The sequence below is a fragment of the Pholcus phalangioides genome, unplaced genomic scaffold (genome assembly GCF_987345545.1).
Source record: "Pholcus phalangioides strain wild (caught in Gottingen) unplaced genomic scaffold, Ppha-v1.0 ptg000014l_1, whole genome shotgun sequence".
Classification (NCBI taxonomy): domain Eukaryota; kingdom Metazoa; phylum Arthropoda; class Arachnida; order Araneae; family Pholcidae; genus Pholcus; species Pholcus phalangioides.
Window position 1 is genome coordinate 17295539 of NW_028301607.1, and position 11211 is coordinate 17306749.

At 36.8% G+C, this 11211-nt stretch overlaps 1 protein-coding gene across 3 annotated transcripts in view; it reads left to right on the forward strand.

The window, feature by feature from the left end:
* Positions 1-1529: 1529 nt before the first annotated feature.
* The window catches only part of LOC149078228 (uncharacterized), a 49543-nt gene continuing 39861 nt past the window's right edge, over positions 1530-11211 (forward strand). The window contains exons 1-4 of one of the 3 annotated variants that reach the window (XM_089241832.1): positions 1567-1782; positions 3896-3955; positions 6188-6230; positions 11093-11205. In XM_089241832.1, coding sequence (XP_089097958.1) covers positions 6215-6230; positions 11093-11205 — 129 coding nt within the window. In that variant the 5' untranslated portion in view covers positions 1567-1782; positions 3896-3955; positions 6188-6214. Of the gene's footprint in view, positions 1783-3895; positions 3956-6187; positions 6231-11092; positions 11206-11211 lie in introns of all 3 variants that reach the window. The other 2 variants (XM_089241831.1, XM_089241833.1) reach the window with 2 other exon arrangements.

The following is an 11211-nucleotide window of genomic DNA, read 5'->3' on the forward strand; positions in this document are numbered from 1 at the left end:
CAGGTGAAATTTTTACTTTAGATTTCGATTTCCGTGTGATTCTGAATTATCCTTAATTTATGGACATGAGTGTATATACATCGAGAAGAAATGTCCTGACCACGACGTTTGAAGTGAACAGACGTACTTTTTCCGCTGAGCAACCGAGCGTTAAGATTTGGTATTCAATCCAAGTGGGAAACTCGGTCGACAGCGTGACTAGCGGTTAAATATTTTTCCTCTGAAGACGACACCCATTGGCAGGGCCTCAACTAGATGCTTGGTCACCCGGGGCAAGCGCGCATTTTGACGTCCACTTGTAATGTTGAAGGATGAAATTTGCGCCCCCTCGGCTCCAGCGCCCGAGGCCCGTCTGCTCCCCCCTTAGTTGCGGGCCTGTCCATTGGTGGCGAAATTCATAAGGATTTTTGTATTTTCGTGTATTTGTCTTATTCGGTGGTGTTTTCTTAACAGGTTAAGTGACGAAACAAACCCATTTGCAGGCTAAACGGGCTTTAGAAATTAAAGAAATAAATGATCAAGATCTGGTCCCCCCGAAATGTGGGGAAATGACCGAAAAAAGGGAAAAAGATGGCCAATTCTATTGTTCTATCACTTTGGCTCCCCCTTTCCCCGAACGAAATTTCTGGCTACGCCTCTGAAGCTGAGTTGCTAGTCACCATAAAATTGTAAATGGCGGGAAGTATAACTGGGAATTCCAATGGATTATTATTTTTTCAAATCGGAACTACAGCTGCCATCTATTAGCGAATTCAAGAAACTGTAGTGTTTCAAATCGCCAGTAGATAACAGCACAAACACTTTATCTGAACAGATTTGTTCCCCGAATTCTGAAAAGTTCGTGATATGGATGCCCAATTAAGGTTATAATTTGTTGGCTAATGGCCCGCTTTAAGGACCAGTCACCATCGTAAAATTTTGAGTCTGGTTATAATTATTCCCTCACCCTCCATCGAAAATCTGCTGCTACGCTGGTTTTACCACATCGTATTGTCGCAATTATCATCGCAAAAACAAACGAACGTCTCTTCTTCACAGCTTGAAATTTCGCTATCTCACTTCTTATTTTAACACTAACATCTGAGGTTGTGCCGTCATTTTACCTGCAGAAATGTGAGAAAACCAAGAACCATAATTTCATCGAAAATTCTCATTCCCGGATTTGTCAAAAAATATGAAAATATTAAAAAAAAAAAAAAACCTTTCTCCTTTCATACATGCACTTCACAATTACGCATACATCACTCTCTTGTCTTTCTCTTCATCGGGGGAGGCGACGGGCCCCCAGCCCTTATGGGGATAGATGGCCCGCACAAGGGCCAGTTAATCTCCGAAAAATTTCTATTCTGGTTCTGGTTATAATTATAAGTGAAGAAAACTATATTTTAAACACACTTTATAGTTTATGAGTCACTCAAATTCTAGTCTGTGAAATCGAAGGCTGGACTTGATTTGACTAGAATATTATTCAGGGCTTTATGCATCCATGAAGGCTTGAGAAATTGAAATTTTTTAAGGTTGATGAAAAGACGGAGAGACGCGTGTGAACTGAAAGCGTCCGAGAATTCAAAGCGTGAATGTTTTGATTCAAGAGGCGGTTTTTAATAATTTTCGTTTCACGTATTTCGTTCGCCAATCAATCGATCGATCGATCTCGTTTCAAATCATTTTGATCTCGGGACAATGACTTCGGTTTGTGGTGAAGCAAATTGAGCCCCCACGGAACTGAGGGACAAAACGACGAGGGCCGCCTTTCTCGTGGGGAAAATAAAGCATCCACAGGTCTTTAACTCTCCTTCTTTTAACTTGAGATTTCGTTTCGTGCTCGAAACGGGTTGTGTTATATGCGACTGAAAATATGGTTTTTATGTGCTCATGTCTTAGGTTATTTAAATAACAGCTTTTCTCTGGCGGAGATTGTTGTTTGAGTGGTTGTGGCTAAACATATCGCCGAATTGTTAGTCTATATATCGCCGCTAGCGCAGGCATCTTATTCCATTCATAATTCGCGCCTACAAGACACAAGTGAGGATCCAGGGGTTGGGCGATCGCCCCTCCCTAGAGCCAAACAATATGGGGAAAATTTGTCTGTTCTGTAAAATATGGGATGATGCCTAGCACTTACACTTTGCCAACACACTGTCTTGGACCCACTCCACTCCCAGCTGAAGATGCCCGCCTTTGCTCAAGCATGGACCCAAAGAGGGGCTATAGGGAACGGTTGTCGCTGTGAGTTTCTGCCGGAGATTCCTGGGTCACCCCTGGGGGTGCGTACTTATGTTGCTTCTTGTGACAGAGCCTAGGTGTCTTGTTGTTTCTTCAGCATTTTTTTACATCTATAGTCAGCCAAAATATGAGTCCTTTATCCAGACCCTTCTCGAAATTCCAAATTTTGAAAACGGAACCTTTACAAAATATAATTTAACAAAACCATAAATTTTAAATTTTATTGTACAAAATTAACTGCATCGGTTTGCTCTTCACAAAATTATTTGTGTCTAAATTATGGATCATTTTCAGAAAAACAAGAAACAGGACTGTAATAAAGTCTGCACACACCCTCTATGGTGCAAAAAATGGCAAAAGTATGAGGCTTCTTTAGATATACATCTTGTTAAACTTTAACTGGCGTTGTGAAAATTCTGTGTATAACGTGTTATGGGGTCATTTTGACCCAAGCAAGTACTTTAAAAACCAACAAAAGAAATTTTCATAGAAGCAATGGGTTTTTTACATGACTTCATTCATCTATCAAGTAATTCGCTAAATAATTTTTCAAATTTCTTTAATTATTTTCCCAAAAATTTTCTTTTATCAAGACACACATTCAAAAAAAAATGGAGGGATGCATGACTTTTGAAATCTTTTTTTAAATTATTTATTAAATTTTTTGAACGCAACTTTCATGATTGTAAAACGAACAGGTATGATTAAAATGTACAAATTAAAATAATATTTATTATGTTTTCACAAGCACTAAAATTAGTCATTTTCGAAGTTGGAAACAGTCCTTACAAACAATACAATGACATGCTGATCACACAGGTCTTACGTAAAATTCACCAACAGTACTATTCTCGTTCGCACTACGGATATCTGACATTTCACCATTAATTTGAAACCGTTATTGAGAAAATTGGTGCTCTTCCAGTACACCATTTTGATTTGAACACTTTGACCGGCAGACAAAAAAAAAAAAGACACAAATAATTTGGTCATTTTGACCTCACGAAAACTTTAATCAACAATATAGAGAGAAGAAAAACATCATAAATTTGTCAAACACATGTAAACTACTAGCTTGAAAGGTACTGAAAATAAGATGGTCCAGATACATTTCTCCCTCAAGGGGTGGCAAGATGAAAATTTGGGGGTCATTTTGACCCCACCACACACCAGTGAAGGGTTGAAACAGATTTAGTGATGCGCCCAGTTAATGTGAATACTGCTTCAAGTTTGCATATCGAGTTGCATTTCTTATACATCAACAAGGTACTAAAGACAAATTCACGTCTGAACTTATGTCAGTGACAAGAAAATAACCCTCGCTTTCATTTTCTACTTTCGAGATGAGTTTTCCTAATATGTAAGTAGAGGAAGTTTCAAAGCTTTTGTTATGAAGAAATACATTTTCCTGGGCATAGATCATTTCCATTTATTTCTCTACAGGAAACGTTCCTTAATTCCTAATTCTGGTTATCCCTAGAGTGACTTTATGTCATCTCTTTGAAAAAAATGTATGTACTTTGAGAAAAATATAACTCATTATAATGCACATGAGCAAAAATGTGTTGGGTAAGGTGATACATCCTGCATTCAACGGGACAGAATTATTATTTTCCACATTTTTGCTGTTTGGGAAAAGTTATATATTTGCCTCCCTTCCCCTCTCCAGATCTGCACCTAGCCCGTGGAGGTGGACATGGGATGAAGTCATCATATCTGTATACTGAAGGTAAAGGGCACTATGTCCATTTTCGTTAATATTTGGAATAATACTATTCATTTGCAGTATTGCTACACCAGGGCTGGACAAATGTAAAAAAAATTTAGGCGACAAAATAATTCTTACCCGAAGAAAAAGGTTTCAAATAATGTTTCTTTTGACTGCTTCCAGAGCATGGTGACTCTTTCACATTGGTGGATATGCGGCTATAAATGCCAAACACAGGGCTTCCCACTTTTCCTAATTTTTGGTAAAATGTCCTACTTTCTAGGTTTTGTTTTACTTTTCCTACTTTTTAATGAAATACGATCAACAAAATTTGTGTAATTTTGATTGAGGGCAGAATCAAATCTGCAATAATATAAATATGTTAGATTCTGCCAATCAGAAATTGTATCGCTTTTCAAGTTATTTGGGGATTGTATGTGGACGATTTGATTTATTAATTTTTATTTTGCTTAGTTTGAGGGTTGAACAAGTAGCATAGCCATTAAACTACCTACCATTAAAAACTATTTTGTATTTACTACTCCATGATCTTGGGCAGTAGGCTAACTAGCAGTCATCATTCAAAATTATGGTACACATTTTGTGTATGGGTGAACAACAGTTTGCATTACAAAGCAGATGGATACATAGGCCTATTCTAGGTTTTTAGCATTGTGTTTCATCGGCATCGGAATAACTAAATCTAGCATTTTTCTAAATAACTACTATAACATTTTTTAATTAAATATAATTATAAGAACGATTACATATTTTTACGTAGAGAGACGGAAGAACATCCTTTCAGAACTGCGTGGTCTGGCCAAGTGTTTTAACTCCTAGTGTTGCTAGATTCATATATCTTTTTCTGTTTCTTCCTGGCACCCCACTGGATCTGTCTGCATTGGGTGTTTCTGGGACGAACTAGATACACCACAGTAGCCTTCAATTATCTTCTGTATTTTTAGGGCATGTGCAGAGGCATAAACAGTATTTACAATGCTCAGCAAAGAGGTAAAAATGGAAACGCTTCATTTGTCAAAAACTATTACACTACCATTGAACAGTAAAATGCAAACAGATCTCTAACAAAAGGATGGACAATGTAGTAAAACCATCCGGTTCACCTTAACTTATATATACTGGACCTTGTAGTTTACACATTTTGCACTGTTTTTTTTTCTGGAAGTGTTTGTGAAGGAGCGTCATTCTTAAAAAAACGTATGTATCTTCATAATTTGCTGTGCATCAAGGAGGAGAGTTTGAACACTGGATTTTGGAAGTATCCTCATGAAGAAAAAAAGAATACACATATATTGCGAGGAGAGACAGGATAGAATTATCTGTGGTGCTAGTACATTGTTTTTGCCAAAAATTGTTCTTGTTACTGTCATTTTTGTCATTTTGCTTTGGCTCGAGTCAATCTTATAAGAATACTGAAATAGTGCTATGAAGTTTGAATTTTTAAAAAAAAAATCTTTGAGGGATGTTTTTTCATTATGCTTTGATTATGTTGTCTAAGGGGGATACCGCATCCTACTTTCCAGTCCTACGTTTTCTAATTTTTTGAGTGGGTACCCTGCAAACTCTGTGCGTCTCTCAATTTGCCATTTAGTAACTGCACAAAGTAGTTTAGTCGCCATGGCGACCTGGGATTTGATCAGCCCTGTGTTACACTATACATAGGTATAGGACACCAAGTCCTATTTCACTAAATAACAGATATTCACTTTATAAAAAAAGCGAGCTCCATAGAAAAAAACCCCCAAAAAACAACAAGCTTTAAATGGCTCCCCTGTAAAATTTCCCAATTGTAACATGGTACCTTCTGCCTCCAGCATGCATTTTTTTTCTTGCCCACAATCCATGGCAGTGTGCCATCTGCATGTGGACATTCGTGAATAACTACTTAAAGAACAGAAAAAATATATGTGATCGATCTATCATATCCCCAAATATATTTTTAAAATTAAAATATTTGTCTACTCTCTAAAACTGCAGATATATATAATATGCAGCTGTAGGTAAACATAATCCACACTAAGAAATTCACGTTTCTTCCCCTCTTCATGTACAAACTGCAGATTATATTTGAAAAAATATGGTAGTTATATCATTATGCCTTTCATTCTCTGAAAACTTGCCACCAAATTAAGGTCTGTATATTATCTGTATATTATTTTTGGCTGCCTGTGTTAACAAGAGTGTTGCTGAAACATTTCATGATTTTGAATTGAATTTAATTTCTTTTTCTAGGAACCAGAGTTTTATCCATTTTACACGATGATTTATCATTGCCGTGAGTGTATTGTTGTTCTTTCCAATAATATCTGCAATATAGAAAACATACTTTTTTTTGATTTTTCCATCGACGTGACCGTATTGAAAAAAAAGTTTAGCCACTCTTTTATGTATATATGCAGTTTACTTGAATAGGAGAAACTGATAATATTTTTGCTACCATTTTCACAGTGTTTCTTGGAGCAGGCTATTTTTTTAAATCAATTTTTCCTCCAACGCTAGATGTTGACTTTTTCATATTATATTGACCATTAGTTCTGCCTCTCCCTTCCTCACAACCAGATCATGGCCCACCTCTGTGTCTCATGAAAGAGATATAAGTAGGTGGTCGAAGAAGACCTGGCCCATGCTGGACCCTTCTGCCCTAAGCAATTCTTTAAATTGCATAGGCAACTTTGTTTAGTGTGTTCGAATTGTTCTCAGACCTCTGAATATTGCTTATAAAAATAATTATTGGTCATAATGTAATGAAATTTGTTATGAGCGTACAATGATTTATCAGAAGCACGCTGGTGCCATTTTAGGCTGTTGTTGTGGGCTGTGTCACAAACATATTAAAACAACATATTGAAAAACTTGAAGGAACGTAAAATGTGAGCTGCAAGTTACTTTAATCCAATCACCGAGTTACATTATCAAGGACCACAGCTAAAAATATTTTCTGTTTGGAGTAGGGTTCATGCAGCCAATCACCATTGCATCAAATCACAACGAAATGTTTCATTTGGGAGATTAAATAAAAGGTTGAGTGTCCATTCGGCCATTTGATGCATGCGTGAAAATCCAGAAGTGAAATTTTTGTTGGGCAATCACAAACAATGTTCAGCGACTTTTGGTATGGTTCTAGAGGAGGGAGGTGACAGGGGCGATCAACCTCATCTAGAATCACAACTAGTTGGCCACATGCTCAAGAGCCTACGTGAAAAAAAAAACCTATTGTTTGAACCCCTTACTCCACTCTAGTTCTTCCATCAGTATCATGAACCTTATTGAAACACATTAAAACACCATTGCGGAACAGAATGGATGTAAAAAAATGCAAATAACAGTATTTCTGTTAATGGTCCCAATAGGCAACAATTCAATTTTGAAAATGCTTTTGAATTGTGGGCAGCAAAACTCTCAGTGAATTCTTGAGAATTGAAATATTTTCTGTACTGTAATTTACATTTTATATTAAACAATTTTTATTTGTGTATGATTTGCGTTTTGATTTATTTTAACATTTTGAACTTGACATAAATTGTTTTGGAATCTGCATTTTATGACAGGTCAATTTGGCTAAGATCCTTCCTCATTTGGCTACAACTTTTCCATCTGTTTAGCCAAATTGCTACAATTGATAAAAAGATGGGGGGGGGGGGACCCTGATTCAGAGATGTCTATTGGCTAAAGGTGATCGCATGGCGGTTCTTTTCGGAATATGACTAGGTGTCACAGAGAAACAATTCTTTGTGATTGCTATGAAACCCAGGAAAAAAGTCCTTATAGGGAAAAGCTTTCTCGACACCGTGCCACAATCGTTCCAGTCCTTTTGTAGGTACAACCATGATTCTGGACAACTGTCCTGAGATATGTCAATAGTCTTTCCATACTCTTTGAAATGTATGTCCAAGTGGAAGACGGCATGAACTCTGAATTATTGCATTTAATACACATACACACATGATGAAAGAAGAAGCACGATAGAAATAGATATTAACGCATTGGTTACATGATTTCGAATGCTCTGGAGAGCGAGAGAGACAGAAGCAGAACATACAGCAATCTTAAATCACTAGAACATTATAAATAAGTGCAGAATAGATCTATTAGATGCTGCCATCTATATTAACGAAATAAATCACAGCAGGTATGATGGCTAGATTACAATTAGAATTCTTGTATCTGCTATTGCAATACACTGCTGTGCTGATTGTGGTTTGTGCTTAATTAGATTCGGTTCCAGGTTCATGCTTAAAATCAGTAGTTACTGACTGCATGAGTTTAGTAAGTGGAAAAATTAGTGTTTATTGTTTGCACGTTAAACTGTAATGGAAGAAGCATAACTGTATCAATGAGAATTCTATTCTGCTGGTAGGGCCTTGAAGTGATAGATGTTATACCTAGATCTGACACTTACCATGTTCATTCAAATCGGAAACATATTTTTCTATCTTAAAAAATTTAGGCATTTGTGTTAGAATTGATGACAACATCAAGAAAAAAGAGCATAGTTTTGTAGCTGAGAACTAAGCTACAAATTACATTTGAGTAAATACAGTGTTACCAGTTTTTCTAAGTTTATTGAATAGCAATAGACCGCTTAAAAAAATTATTTTTATCTCAGAGCGCATAGTACAGTCTACACTGGTTATAATGACCCTGCATTATTGCAATTGTTTTATTGTAATGACTGGTGTGGCAAGCCCTAAATGTTTTCTGATTTATTCCGTGTTAGTTTTTCATCCAATTTAAGACTTGCAAAGACCATTTAATCTAATACACTGTCAGAATTTGACTTTACTCCAACTCTTTTTTGTTGCAAAGAGATTAATCATCTCCTCTGATTTTTTTTGCCACTTCTTACATCCATTCCATACGTTATTTTTCTTCGTTATATTTTTAACTCGTATTATTCCTTGTGTTATATGAAAGTATCATTTGTTTTTCACCTGTTATATATATTTTTTCAATTGTTACGTTAAAATAGGAAAGTTCCAGTGATGAGAACATTATGTTTTCAAGTTTGTACGGATGCTCGTGTAATCAAGTTTGTTTGCCAATAAATTTGATTAAATTTTTTTATTAATTTTTTAGTTCTGTAAAACATGCATTGTCAGGTTTATCCTGTATAGTACAAGGAGAAAACAGATTACTTTGCTGATGTAGATTGGAGGGTCAGGGTCCAAAATAATGTTCTGCACCCCTCCCCCAAAGCAATCACTTTCGGAATGTTTACTTTGGTTACCATGGTTCCCTAGCATTATCTTTCAGATATGCATATGCCTTTACAATGGTTTGTCACTTCTTTAGGATAAGGATGCCTTTGTAATGGCTAGCACCGCAACCTCTTCTCATCGTAGTTAATTTCTTTTGCTATGCCACTGCATTAGCAGTGCTTTCGTGTCATTCACGATTTTTTCCTTGTCAGATGGTCTTATGTTTAGACCGAGTCTAAAAGCAACACGTTCATCTACATCTGGAGGCTCGTGTGGGTACATTTGACAGCGTGACAATTCAGGACAGTGTAATAGGATGTGTTCTATGGTTTCCTCGTTCATCCTGCAGAGAGGGCATGTAGCGACCATGTTCACAGTGAACTTAGCAAGACGGTGGTTTGTCTCCAGTGAGCGAGTTCGAGCTTTGAAGAAGAGTATTGATGGAAGAGATCCATCATACGCGCTCTCCCAGGAATAGGCTAACTTCCTGCAATAGTAGTTCAATGATGATTTCTTTAGTACTTCTTGCCTCCACAATTCGTGGGCCTTCTTGCGAATCAATGTTTCAATTGCTCGACCTGGTCGCTGGATGTTTTGTAGCACTAGCGTGTTAAGATACTTTTTACCGAGGAAGTTGGTCCTACGCCACCAGGATGTACTTTGGAGGCAATAGAAAGAGTAGATGAAGAGTTTTTTCACCACTCTACGATCATCCAGTGACCAAAGTTGGGCGACGTATGATAGTTTTGATCTTGCTTCCCTGACTTCAAAGGTGGAGATACCAACTTCACCTTGAATTGCGCACGTTGCTGCGAGGGCGAATCTACAAACCGAGGTCTGAGCAACCAGTATATGTATAATAGTTTATGCCTTTATAATGGTTTGCCACTTTTTCAATCCTCGCAGTAATGAGAGCTTTTTGAATAGATGCCATCATCAGCATCACTGAGAGTAAAGCAAAGGAAAGGCCCATCAAAATCAGTGTAAAATTGCCAATTTTACTGTAGAAATGCGGAAATTTAGTGGGGTTTTCCACTACATCAATAATTTTAAAAATTGTATTGAATTCCCAATTTTTGAAATATTGAGTTCACGTAGAGATATGAAGCCCAGAAAATTAAATATCAATTAATTAGCTGGGGTTACTTTTGAGGTTGGATATCCATGCAATAACATTGATTTCTACTTTTTATTTATATCCTCTCAAGCATGAAAATTAATGTCTCTGTTTTGTCTTTTAATATTCAACTGCATGAATTCATATAGCTTAGGATGTTTTAAAATTAATTATGGGCCCGTAAAACAAATTAACACAAATTCCACAGCTTTAACTAAACATTTTTTGAAGCTGAAACAGGCAGATGCATAACTTGAAGTTCAAGGAGAGGAGGGGGGAATTTGAAATACCTAGCGCCCCTTTTAAAGAAGGAAAAAAAAATATTTCAGTTCTACGTTTTTTAAAATCTAGATTTGTTTATTTCAATAGTCGCCATATTAATTGACTTTGACGCGGTTTGCATGTCCCTCAAAAAAAGAGGGAGATATCACGTGATCCAGAAAGCCTCATTAAAGAAAACCCTGGCATCGCCGGGTATTATAGCTAGTTTTTAATAAAAGGGAAGTACTATCAAGTCCTGTAGTATGGCGTCTCTGCGTTTGATAGCATAATACATACTCCAATAGCAGATTGCTCGCATCACAATCCCACTGCTCATTGTTCTTTAGAGAATAGCACCATTGAGGGTCTCCAATGCATTTACAGTAGAAGCGAGGGAGAGGGAAAAGTAGAATTGTAGCTCATTCGCAAAGGAATGACTCCACGTAAGGAGGCTCTTATGGAAAAACACTAGTTTAGTTTAGTATTTAGAGTTCAGTGCTATTTTTTTTACTTATATTTTTGCTGATACCAATAATTCTTAGGTATTTTTATTTTTTTTAGTGGCAACGATGCTTCTTGTCACAGTCTGTAGTTCAAGTGCTGCTTCATCCTTTGCATCAGAGTTTTGGAAGATATACAACACGGTTGATATGTATTCAGAGAATAACACTTCGGTGAGT